At 34.7% G+C, this 13,282-nt stretch overlaps 1 protein-coding gene across 2 annotated transcripts; it reads left to right on the forward strand.

Annotated features, from left to right (window-relative positions):
- Window positions 1–13: 13 nt before the first annotated feature.
- LOC144839926 (uncharacterized) lies at window positions 14–11,166 on the forward strand. 2 transcript variants are annotated; one of them, XM_078695508.1, is made up of 17 exons: window positions 14–132; window positions 404–518; window positions 1,084–1,294; window positions 2,362–2,391; window positions 3,440–3,556; window positions 3,746–3,951; window positions 4,392–4,527; window positions 4,975–5,343; window positions 5,618–5,716; window positions 6,184–6,519; window positions 6,889–7,242; window positions 7,531–7,905; window positions 8,093–8,197; window positions 8,680–8,869; window positions 9,663–9,958; window positions 10,138–10,289; window positions 10,828–11,166. In XM_078695508.1, the coding sequence occupies exons 2-17, from the start codon at window positions 462–464 to the stop codon at window positions 10,993–10,995; spliced, it is 3,201 nt and encodes a 1,066-aa protein (XP_078551634.1). In that variant the 5' UTR covers window positions 14–132; window positions 404–461; the 3' UTR covers window positions 10,996–11,166. The 2 variants fall into 2 exon arrangements, with proteins under 2 accessions (XP_078551634.1, XP_078551633.1); XM_078695507.1 differs by having other exon boundaries at window positions 26–132; window positions 431–518.
- The last annotated feature ends 2,116 nt before the right edge of the window (window positions 11,167–13,282 follow it).

Here is a 13,282-nt window from a genome sequence, read left to right on the forward strand (position 1 = left end):
TACTACTAAACGAAACAAACTCATAATTGATTTAGCACATCAATAAGCCTAATATTATCTTAACAGTTTCATTCATTTACTACTGCGTTTTGAAATTAGTCAACGCAAGCTTTTATCAACTAAATAGTACCGGTAAGTAGTTTTTTAACAGTTTCTTTTACTAATATAAAGAGTAAATTTCGGCTTATAGTGTAACCCCTATTAGATTAGATTACATACAAAAATACACTCTAGGCCGCCCAGTGATAAATTGGAAATTAATGAATTTAATTAATTTAAAAAACGCAAAGATGAAGAATTTGTGATATTAAAATAATATTATTAATTCGTTATTGAAACCACACAGTAACTTCGACGCTATAGTATACAATAATGATCATATTATAATATTATACAATACTAGATACATTCGTAGAATCGTACTTCACAGATTTATTTTGGAAACGTACCGTAAGCTAAAGATGGCGAAGCCAATACAACTAAATGGATTAGACAACATGGGCAATACAGTTAATAAGGTAAACCTCTTTGGAATTATTTATAACAGAATTCAGAAAATGTATGCAGGAGAAAGGATTTGAAATATTGATATAAAACTCAAAATGGATGATTATGAGTAAGGAGGAGATTGTATGGGTTTAAAGATTGACATTCAACTCATAAACATTCATTATATGTTTTAAAGCACACCTACTGAAAATAATTTCACCGACATGGGCCTAGGCCTACAATTTTTGTGTGTGGAAGGCAAGCTTACTGGAAAAAATCGCGAGCGAAATTGATCTATATTGATAACGCCTTTCGAATTTATATTCAACATGAGAATACATTCGGCCTGTGGTTTTTTTTCCGTACGCGGTATATTTATTTTTACAAAAAGATGAACGTTCCTTAAGGCGGTTCATCATCAACATTAAAAATATCAATGTTTCGCGCACGTGATGCGTAATAACCAATCAGGATCCACTCAGGTGTGTTATAACATACACATAATGGATGCTGAGTAGAATAAATGAATATTTCATGAGTTGACAATAGTACGTGCTGACTGTATGTGTTGATTATTTTCAATTATACCTTTAGAATGATGGTACGTCTTCTGAAAAGTCGTCAGTGATTGATGATGTTTCTGGCAGGATCTCAGGAAGTAGAGATGTTTTACAAACTACATTATCTACTTTATCTAATAACCATGGCGTAAGGCAGCGAAGTCGATTCACTTATTTAGCGATGATAATAACAATAGCATCGTCTGTAGCTTTTATTCTATCTGCTGCAATCATTCTGTATGTAGGTGGGTATACATGTAATTATAATATTCAGGAGGCTAATAATTACATCTACAGCGTGGTTCCCACTAGAACGTAACGCAGCGACGTATCGACGCAAAGTGCTGTATTGCGTAATCACAAGTGGGAACCGACGACGCAATTAGTGATGCAAACATCGCAGGTTTGATTTCACGCAGGCGGGGGCAAACGCAATGAGTTGAAGGGCATTTGCTTACGTTGCGTAGATTGCGTTACGTTGCGTCGCTAGTGGGAACCACGCAGTAAGTTTGGTTCTCCTTAGCAACCCAACGTAACGCAATCTACGCAACGTAACAGGATGCCCTTCCAACCATTTTGTTTGCCCCCGCCTGCATGACAAACCTGCGATTTTTGCAGCACTGTTGCGTCGTCGGTTCCCACTTGTGATTACGCAATACAGCACTTGGCGTTGCGTTCTAGTGGGAACCACGCTTAATATAACAATTAGATTCACGAATTGAGTTTACAGCAATGAGTTTAGCTTCGAGGAAAGGTGAGGTGCGTTCTCTGTGAACACACCCTCACACCGAAGCAAACTGTTGAATGGATGCATCGTGATGTGTAACCATACGGTGAAGTAATTTACTCGAGATTCAGTATAATATATAATAATGTTTAATAGATTAAGATCCACTAAACAAATTTAAAGCCACATGAAGAAATTGTATTTCCACAAAAACAGCATAGGAATTTAAATGTGGCATTACGTCACAACCAGCTGTGGAGTTGTTAAGATTGTCGTACAGCTCATTCTCTAAGTCGGAGTCTAACTAATGTAACACCAGTTAAAAATAATTGAGTAGCATATGCCGCATTAAATGCAAGAGGCATAATCGTTAATATTGCCTGCCAAATTTGTGTTGTGCACTATTATGCCTAAGTTGTGTATACTAAAGTATATTTACGGAATGCATGCGTAGGCCATGTTACGGTATTCCGTTGCAAGGTCAACGTTTAATTATGTTTTCTTAACGATCTTTTTTAAAAATTCAAATAGTATGTTACAGTTTTTTTAGATTTGTTACCGTGTTTCTTGTTTGTTCATTTTCAGTGTTACATACGGATAGCACGAAACGTGAAGGTAAGAGTAGTTTTCCCGCTTGAAAAATTTTTATTTTTTGACGCTCAGGCAGAAATCATGAATAATTCACGGTGCAGCATCATAACCGTTTAAGCTTGGTTCCGACTACAGGACACGCAACGAAATCAAACCTCATGTTCGCAGCACTATTGCGTCGTCGGTTCCCATTTGTAATTATGCAATACAGCACTTTGTGTCACCACGCTTAAAGCCCCTTTCCCTACGTTTTTTAGATCTAATTTAAGATCACAAACTATATTTAATGTAAAAATAATACTATATGGTCCTATTGCGATAACTTTTTTCGTCTTTAAACGGTTAAAAATGTGAAAAATAAGTTGATTCTAATAATTATAGCGGCCCGCTATAAATCCCAAAATGCATTGCGCGCGGATTGATATTTTTGTTTTTCACCTGTAATTCGCCCACTTTTCGATCGATCGTGAGGCCAAAACAAATCGAAGACTCCTAACTTTTCAGCGAAAATACCGGGTTTTCCCCAATTTGTATCAACGGAGTCTGGCAAAAATAGAAAGACAATTAATGCAGCAACTATACAACGTCAGGCTAGGTATATAGCTAGCTTACGATGTTCGTACGTTACCGATGTTTACCAGCTAGGCCTACAAAACTAAGCCTAGCTAGGCTAGGCCTAAGACCGTCCACGAGAGGTCGATCGCCGCGAGCTACTTAGGTAGTGCATTGTTTCTCACTTTTTATCATAATTTACCATAAAACGTACATTTAAGACAAGGAATGACATAGTTTAATGTTTTTAAAGTTATATATATGTATTATTTTCCAAAAAACGTCTAAAATTGCATGGAAGGGGTCTTTAAGCTACACAAGCAATCGTATAACGTACGGGATGAGAAAAAATGGAGTCAAATCAGAGAGGCCTCCCTGCAGTGTGTTGAAAATGGCTATCAATGATGAACAAGTAGGCCTTACAATCTTCATTGTGATCTCCACTCTGTTTCACTCTCACACAACCATAATGATTGTTCTGTATAATTTTCATTTTAATCATCATTTTTCTGTTGTATAGACACTGAGATACCAACCGGTTTAAGGTGTACAAATAATTCGCTATTGCGAGTGAGAGCAAGAGAAAAGCTGCTTACATCTTTCGAAAACGATATGATAGGCAGCCACATACAACATGGTAAGGCAGTTTTATTTATTCATCTGAAGTAAAAATAGAAGTAACATTAGGATATAAAACTGTACCGTACAAAAAGAAATAATACTATTCCACCGAAATTAGCCTAGCTTCTTCCTCCACAGTTCCGGTACCAGAATATCCGCCTGAATATCTGTCTGGTTTTAATTTTCAACTTGTTTCCCTCTCCAGCATGTTGTGTTGATGTACCAACGTACGGTAAATGTGCAAATATCTTGCCTTACCTAAAAACCTTCTTTCCAAACCAATATTTTCCTTCGATGAAGCTTGCAGAACATTACATGGAAAAAATTCCCAGTTCGTTAGATTGTGATAAACATGCGCTGTATGTCATATGCTCTACGCTTTTCCCACAATGCATCACTGACGATAATCAGGTAAGTAAAGCTCTGTGTACACTATCAAAATAGTTTAACAAAAACAGAGTGACGTGTCCAAATATAGTAGTTATATGTTTTAAATATGGTAGTGATATGACTACATCACATTTATTGTCACATAAAGTTTGATAGTGCAGACAGAGCTGAAGGACATTAATTTATAAGATGACATGAATTTCCACAGCTATTGATCCACAAAATTAGCAACATTTAAAATCAATGTGACGACAAAAAAGGACAAACACGTTTAAAGGAAGGAATTTTAGAAAATATAGTCATAAAACCACACATTTGTTCCGTTTCACTGAACGGAAAGCGGCGCCGTTCAATTCAGATGGGTTTCCCTTATTTAACAAAGTACCGTCTTCCGTTTCGTTATTGTGAACGTAGCTTAATGTTGGCACCACATTACTAGAAATAACTATTTTACAATACAGGTACAGCCTTGTAAAAGTGTTTGCGAGGGCGTTGTGAATAACTGCCAGAATACTCTTGGAAGCATATCTGACATTGGATCGAAGATTTCATGTGAACACTTTCCAATAGGAACAGCGACTGAAGTAGTATGCGAAAGTATGTAGCATACATGCATAAAGTAATTCAATGAAATTGGTATATACTAATCGAACAAAACAGATTGGACAACGGTGTGATTCATTAAGAGGACGAGTCTTTTATTTTCCTTTTAATCATTTTGATCACAATGCTTATAGATTAATTTTACTCCTCAAATTTTATAATTTTGTTTTGATTAAATATCATTTAATGTCACATAATAGTATTATTAACTTTGGCCAAAAATTATAAAAAAATTGACAAGAGAGTAATTTTAAAATTTTAAAAATACCTTTAATTTCGTTGATTATTTAATTTAAAACCGTTTAATTTCTCTTTTTATAAGCGAAATCATTATTTTGGGAATTTTCGGGTTTATTTTTCATTTTATATATCTTAGAATGTTTTCACATCAATGAAGGTTCAATACCTCCACTATTGCTGGCTACTTGTTATTATTCACAGGTTGTTCACATATCGTAGAATTGAGCACCGGTAATGTTATCCAAATAAAGCCTTCCAATAGTCTGATGCATCAACAGACACCATGCGTCTGGTTATTGACATCTCCGCCGGGGACACGAATCAAAATAAACTTCACCACCGTCAACATAGATGCAGAATATAACCAGAATCTCATGGTGAGTTTTACTCAGAATCCATATTCCCAACCACATTCTCAGCTACAATTCTACTTCAAGGGCGTTCCTTCAAACATCCTGACAGACCAAACGATTGTTACGTTAAAAAATATGGCAACTGTGGTCTTTGACAGAGGAAGTGGTGGAATTAGCAGTGGATTCGTTGCAGAAGTATCGGCAATCAAGAAAGAAGGTGAGTTTATAGTTAAGGAACTGTTTAGAATATATAACGTTTGATATAATCTACTACATTTTTCTCTGTTCTTTTCCTTGCTATTCTTTTATAATGTTTCCCTTTTCTATCTTTTTCATTATTTTTTCCTTGTTTTTTTGTTTCTCATTTTTTTGTGTCTGTAGTCCTTATTTCATATCTTCTTCTCCGCCCCTATCCCATCCCACCCCCAAACAAGTACCGTTTGCAAAAAACTATAAAAATAACAAATGCGTAAGTTTGCTTCATTGTTTAGATGCTCTATCTTGTCGATATCACTTCAAAGGTATACGCGAAGAAGATATATGCGATGGTAAAGAGGACTGTTTATGGAAAAAAGATGAAACTATGTGCCGTAAGTAGGCCTATGCCATCCTCGATAATCATGTAAAATTGCTAAAGATTGGTTTCCACTAGACACGCAACGTAAGAACGTAGACTCAACGCAAGAGAGTTGACCAATCACAAGCGACCGTTCGAATAATCGATCGCTTATGATTGGTCAAATCACTTTCATTGCGCTTACGTCCTTGCAAAAAAAGGCGTACCATACACTTGCCAACCTTGGGCTTTTCATTAATTTGATTAATATTTATAAAGTAATTTAAACTTCACAACATTGTAAGTTGATGAGATTGATTCTACCCAATTCACTCCTTAACTTCTTAAAAATATGTATTCTGTATGATCTTCCAATGGCGCCAATGAACGATTTAATTTGACCCTCAAATACAAATTATACCCGACAAAATCCTGCTAAAACGAGTTATGAGTTGGTAAATTTGTTGGGTAGCAAGTTCCTAACATAATATTGTTTTTCAGGAACCAACTGCGGCTACAGTGTGACGTTAGTTCATGAAAACAAAGTAGAGATTGTGTATTCTCTCCCTGTTGAAATCCTGTCGGATGACTGCATATACACGTTCACAGGGCCGTCGCGAACACGATTAAGGCTACAATTCATAAGTTTATCCGGTGTAATTGAAGGATGCAACTTTAAAATGGGTGCTGGCACAAATCCGTTGAACAGCTCCAGTGAATTACCAAACGTTCCTCAGATTTTAACTGAAATCGACTTCCCCGATAACACGGCTTGGATATGGTTTGTACAAAACTTACAGAATTCAAGCTTTGCAGTTCAAATGAGTTGTTTTTCAGGTAATAGTTGATTGCACTACTTCGCTCTTTAGATGCGTTCACATGATGACATATTTTTTCACATTGAAGGCATGATTACGTTCGTTTGAAGTGACCATACCTTAAGCTCTGTCTACACTATCTAACTGGTTTGACAAAGCTTAAGATAGCCTACTGTCGTATTAATATAATACCATAAGTATTATACTCAGAAAACTGATAACGAAATCACGTACCAATAAAGCAAATTATTATTAGTATATGTGAATCAAACAACTGTTTCACATAGAGCATCATGCAAAACAGTACCCGGAAAATATCCACTCCAAAAAAAAAAGCCCTGCGTTATTGTAATAGGAATTCTAACAGTAGGCCATTTTTTCTTCACAGATAAAAAGGTAGTTGAACTTAAACAAAATGAGTCATTCGTAATAAAAACTGCAGACAATACAAACTCAATTACTTCGTGGCTTGAACATGGTAGTTTAGTTTTTACATCTCCGCATGGATACTATATCAGTCTAACGTCACTGAAAAATACCATGTCTCTCAAATTGAACAATTTAGCGGTTGGTCTAGGATCAGATCCATCGAAGTACCATGTATTGTTGTTGGATGATCATCAAGACGATATTCCTAATACGGCAACTTTTTACACTGATAAGGTCTGGTTGAAATTAAATGGAATGGGTGATTATAATATATCAGGCCTTACTGTTTCTACAGTTGAAAAAGAAGAGGATGGTAAGTTGTGGACTGATAGAAATGGAACGTTTAGGACATAAATTCATTTTGTTACAATGTAATGTAAATAATATTTTGAAATCACCAGATAAGGGAAATAATAGATAAGTGTGAACATGTTCGTATAATTAATGTTTGTAAGATATGACAAATGGTGGTAAGAAGTCTGTTGCGTGGCATCAACCGTTTCATTCCACTCTTCTTCATCAAGAAAATACGGGTTGACGTTAATTTCGTTAAAAACTGTGATTGTTCTGTCTCTAAAAAACAATGTTTCATTTCTTGCAGATGCTAGAATCTTTACACACGTTGAAGACGTTGCAACAATATCATTCAACTCTTCTGAAAACAGAACTTACGACGGCAGCTCTGAAGATGTCATCACCACCTTATGGATAGTTGCGTCTTCAACACATCCGGCGGTGGCGGTACAATTTCTTTCTTTCTCGTCTGAAAACAATAAATTAAATTTTCTCTCTATTGGCCATGGTGTTGATGCCACGGATTCATCTAGTATAGTGTATAGAGGTCTTGCTGCAGATTTTAAAAGAACTCTTCCTAATGACGTCATTGTAGCTGAGTTGACTTTCTGGATTCGACATACCTCATACAACAAAGGCACGACTCAGTTTACACTAATGCTTAAAGGTATCAGAAATACAGGTAAATTATTTCTGTTATATAACATTCAGTAGGACCAAGCATCCGACTTACACATAATTTACTATAGAAGAAAATGTTAGACAAGACTTTACCAAATTGGTTAAATCACTTACTGTTGTGTATTGCGTTCTAGTTGGAACAAAACTTTAAGATCTTTTCAAACAAATTAAATGTTCTATACTTTTAGCTAATTTGAGATGTCAAAGTTCACCACATGTTACTGAAGAGGACATATGTGATGATGAGTTTGACTGTTCTGACCTTAGTGACGAAGTGGGTTGCCATGATTCAAGTAATTCAAAAACATTTGACACTTAAATGTAGTATTGTAATTTCTGCCTTTTCAGTAGGTATCTTTTGCTCGTCACAATGCAAGCAAAACGTGGGTGGTGACACTGTTATCTTCTTTCAAGTTCGAATAAGTACAATAACTATGAAGCTAGACTATACCTACCTATATAATGTTCTCAATATGTACTTTGTATCAAGTACAAAATACGTCAGTGGGGCAAACATCTGACCAATGTCTTAACTTCCTGACGTAAAGCTACTCCATGGTAGATATAAACTTACGACCGTGAGATTATAACAACACAAAAGAAAAATGGCTCCCATTGCCTGTTTGAACATTTAGTAATCATGGTATATAATAATAATACTGTAGGCCTAAAACATATAAATTCCTACAGTGAATTTGTTTTGTATGAATATTATTCCAATAATAGTTACTCTTCGAAGACTGTTTTCAGCAACCTTGATCTTTTCTTTTTAAAGCCATTCCATGTGGCAGACCTCTTCACCCAGAGAAGCCGCGACGTGCCAAACGTGTAATCGGTGGTTCTGAGCCTCTTCCTGGTAGCTGGCCCTGGCAAGGTCTGATTATGAAAAATGGTGAAGGAGATTGCGGCTGCACCTTAATTAATGACCAGTGGGCAATATCAGCTTCACATTGCATTTCGCATCTGTAAGTTAGATCTATAAGACTTAAAGGCCCACTTACACTAAGACGATAACGATCGATGATAAATAATATAAGCATGCATTTTGTTTACATAACAACAGAAACTAGAAATGTTTTGTTCTAGAACTATAGGCTAATCATTTATGCTTTCTTTGATAAAAATAATATTTTAAAAATTCCAATAAAATGATAAATAAAAAATAACATCTTTGTATTGTCACAACATTATTATTGCTCTTGCTAATCATGACGTCATTTGATTGGACGTGTGAAATGTAATTTTTATCAAAGGAAGCATAGATGGTTATTCTATAGTTCTAGAATGAAAGTTTTTACATTTCTTTTGTTTTATGTATGAAAAATGCATATTTGTCTATTTATCGTCGATCGTTATCGTCCTAGTGTAAACGGGCCTTTTGCTCCTATTGTTATAGAACATTCGCAAGTTTATTAGCGATTTATGAAAAATTACCAGATTTACATGGACCTATAGTAATAGAAATACCTTGTCTATGTGTCATACTGTATTTCGGATTCATACATACATTATTAAAGTCAAGTTAGCTAGGTTAAAGTTAGTTACTTTACTACTTTAGTCGTGATCTAATCGATTTACTGGAAGAATCGTAGAGTATTGTAAATTTCCCGGATACTGATCTGGAGACTATACGTTCACAGGCAAATCAGAAACATCTTCCCATGCATAATAATTTAGGCCTACTCCGCACGTTATTACTGATAATTAAACAACTCCTTTTTGTCTGCTATTCTAATTCCTGGTGCTCTGTTTCTTCAGACAAATCGATCACCCGTCTCCGCACACCTTCAACAGTGTTCAGGATTTGAGTATTATGTTTGGAAGCAACACCAATCAAAAGTTTTCTGCAAATCACGTCGTCGTACAAGTGTCATTGATTTTTCTTCACCCAGAGTCTACAGACGTGAACAATGTAGACGACCATGATTTCATGCTGATGAAACTAGCTAGGCCAATACCATTTACGAAATACATTCGTCCAGCATGTATTTCAAACAGTTATAATCAGTTTTCTAGCAACGATTTATGCTTTGTTACCGGATATGGTGCACAAAGTAGGTATAATATTTTACACAATCCAAAGAGTCCGTCAAATCCACTATACTTTGAAAATCATAACGTTTTACATATTATACATTACTTTTTTAAATTTTACTAAACTAGGAAAAATAAGTTAAGCAAAGTTGTAAGTGTATACCTATTCATGTTTGTTTTTTTTTACATATACACCAAGACATCGTGAATCGTACAACCGATGTAATGCACGAAGCTCCTGTAACGATCTATAGCAACACAAAATGTCGGGAATTTCAAAGAACACATGCTATAATTACAGATAATCAAATATGTGCTGGAGAACTAGAGGGTGGAGTCGACACTTGTCAGGTAAGTTTTTTTTGTCTTTATCATCAATTTCTCTTTATTCATTTTATAAACAAACACAACACATAACAAAAAAGGAGTAAAAACATTTTAAAAAGATGGATGGGACCTCCCGGAAAGCCCAAGGGGCTTGTGATAGGAACCCACTAACAGTTAGTTACATTAACTGTAAAAAACGTTCTGGGCTTTGTGCATTCTCATACGATATCAAATTTAGCGGCAAATAACGTCATGGAGTCTCAAGTCCACAATATTAGTGAATAACTGTCAATAGTGACTTTTATATTTCTGCTACCCTATTACCTATTACCCTATTACGACTTGTTCAGTGGCATTTTGACGTTCGCTCTCTAACATGAGTATGACTTTCAACCCTGTTAATGGTGATGCTGAAATAAAATAAAAAAATAATAAAACAAATAAAATACAAAAAATATTATTATCTGAGTGCCATGAATCATATTTAAAAATGTACAATATTTCCATTCCTATATATATGTTGTATGTAGTCAATACTAATTTTAGTTTTTTTCCTTTAAAGGGAGATAGTGGTGGGCCACTTGTTTGTCTCGGCTCAGACGATAAGTGGTATTTAGTCGGAGCCACAAGCTTTGGCTACGGATGTGCCATCAGGTTTCGACCTGGAATTTACACTAGAGTTTTTCCATACAAGAAGTTTGTTAATAACATTGTGCAAGGTGGAAGATGAGCCTATTTAAGTGCCTTATTTGTGAACACATTCTTTAATGCTCGATCCATCTGAAATATGACGCATGAACGCGTATGGATTGTAAATTCATATTTAGATATATTTTTTAATTTTCAAATTGTACATACCTTATTAACACTGTGTCATTATTAGTATTATTATTATATAGTAGGAACAATATTTTTAAAGCAGAATAAGCATTTATTATTAAATAATCTGCGTTGGTCCTAAAAAATAAAGTATACTATAAATTATAAAATTCCTGTAATAAATTGTTATTTTTTTTATTTTATTGATTTATTTATTTGGCAGCCAGTGCGTGTGACGTCATTCAATTGCTTTTTATAGTAATAGAAATATTTATATAGTATATAAAATGAAAAAAAACCAAACATATTATTGTTTTATATTATGGTCAAAATAAATTTGAAATGACAACTAATTAAAATATTAAATGTGTTGAAAGAATAAATATTTTTTTGTAGCAAACAAAAAATCAATTTTGTCCTCATGGGCGGTAACGGAGAGAGAGAGGCTCGTTAAACTCGCCACATACCAACGGGTACCAATGTGAAGTATCAGTTATCAGGGAGCACGACACGAATAAATTGTGTATGACATTGTTATTATTATAGAAAAATTATAAGAAGCGTGTGTACCAGCAGCCGATGTCGGGATAAAATCTGTTCCTCATGGTGTATCTAAATACAAGTTTTAGGTTACTGCGAACAAATCATCCGACACAGTCGCAATAATATTGTAGGGCCTAGGTGTAAACTTCGTACCGTTAGATGATCTCGATTTTTATTTGTTTTCACTGGTAGCAAACTATAGGTTAACACTTCCGTATGTTGATGAAAGATTTGGAGTATTGCTGTGTACTAGGCCTTGGTTTCTTATAGTGTACTAGGAGGCCTACAGCTATTACTGGACGCAATCCCAACCGAAAATATCGTCTACCGTACCTTCAGCCTGTCTGGGTGGAGGTTTTGATACTTGCAGGTATCTGTAGGCCTATATATATTTTTGCAAATTGTAAACATTACAATTTTACGTCCGTGAAGCGACCCGACCTCGTGGTTTTATCCTACTGTCTGAACGGAATTTTAAACTGATTTACACCGACGGAAATATTGTTTTCAATACACTAATAGACAGGTAAGAACATATTTGAGTTTGGTTTCAAGTACGTAGGCCTAAATAAGTTTTTAAGATATTAACGTCCCGGCATTAGAAGGACAAAAACAATGTCGCTATATCTAATGAATAGGTCTAAAAAAACAAAAACAACAAAACAGTTCGGTAACATTTTAGCTTTTAAGTAAGTTTGATTATTTCTGTATTACCTGTACTGTTAATTTTTTTCGTTCATGGCTTCTGTTTTAACATGATATTACACATAGATAAAGATGTTTCGCTTTCTTTCGTTGCTTCCTCTTTTGATATAATTGAATGGATGGTTATCAAATGACAAAGCAATAGGGTGACGTGTCCGAAACATTGATATACAATACATATTATTTATTAGAGATATATTTTTAGGTGATCATTTAGAATAAAATGATCACCTATTGTTATTGTATGAAATCTTTATTGTTATTATTATTCTTCTTCTTTCTGTACACTTTTGTTTAGCAATTATCTCAAAAAGTTGAATAACAATGATCACAAAAATTTCACAATGTCTTTCAAATACTTTAACTTAGCCATAATAAGCTTTTCAGCGTGATCACTCAACCGTGACGTCATTAATACGCGATTTTGTGAAATCACACTATCAATCATATCTCCATAACTCTTTATCACATATCAATAAAATTCACTATACGTAAACTTCAGGTGAAGGGTAAAAATATTGACAAATAAAAACTTACATTTTTCAAGGTCATGCACGTGAAATTGCGCGTTAAAAATTTAAAAAGCTCCAAATTAAGTTTTGATCAATTTAGAGCATGAGTTAGGCCATTTGCGTGTTTCAAAAAATTACTGCGCAAAAATGCGTTTTTGCGTGCGCAATTCTTAAAATGCGTAAAAAATATGATTTTTTTTTACAAATCGTATTCTACTCACCATCCTTAGTACATTCACCAAATTTGAGTCTGTTCCGACTTAAAATAACGCTATACGAGCAGGTTAAAAATGACAAAATGCGCACATTAATTGTACAAAAGTGCTAAAAATGGTAAAAAATAAGGCCTTTTTAAAATTAATATAACTCTTCAGAATGCACGATGACCCCCAATTTTTTTAACTTATTCTGGAAGCCAATGAGTTGTAGATATAAATG

The sequence above is a fragment of the Antedon bifida genome, chromosome 4 (assembly GCF_963402885.1).
Source record: "Antedon bifida chromosome 4, ecAntBifi1.1, whole genome shotgun sequence".
NCBI lineage: Eukaryota > Metazoa > Echinodermata > Crinoidea > Comatulida > Antedonidae > Antedon > Antedon bifida.

What these genes read in the sequence shown, in the direction of transcription:
- LOC144839926 (XM_078695508.1), top strand. Translation starts at nt 462, where the DNA reads ATGGCGAAGCCAATACAACTAAATGGATTAGACAACATGGGCAATACA. An exon ending in GGATAGCACGAAACGTGAAG is followed by an intron (nt 2,392 to 3,439) that starts GTAAGAGTAGTT and finishes TCTGTTGTATAG; the next exon opens with ACACTGAGATACCAACCGGT. An exon ending in AGTGGGTTGCCATGATTCAA is followed by an intron (nt 8,198 to 8,679) that starts GTAATTCAAAAA and finishes TTCTTTTTAAAG; the next exon opens with CCATTCCATGTGGCAGACCT.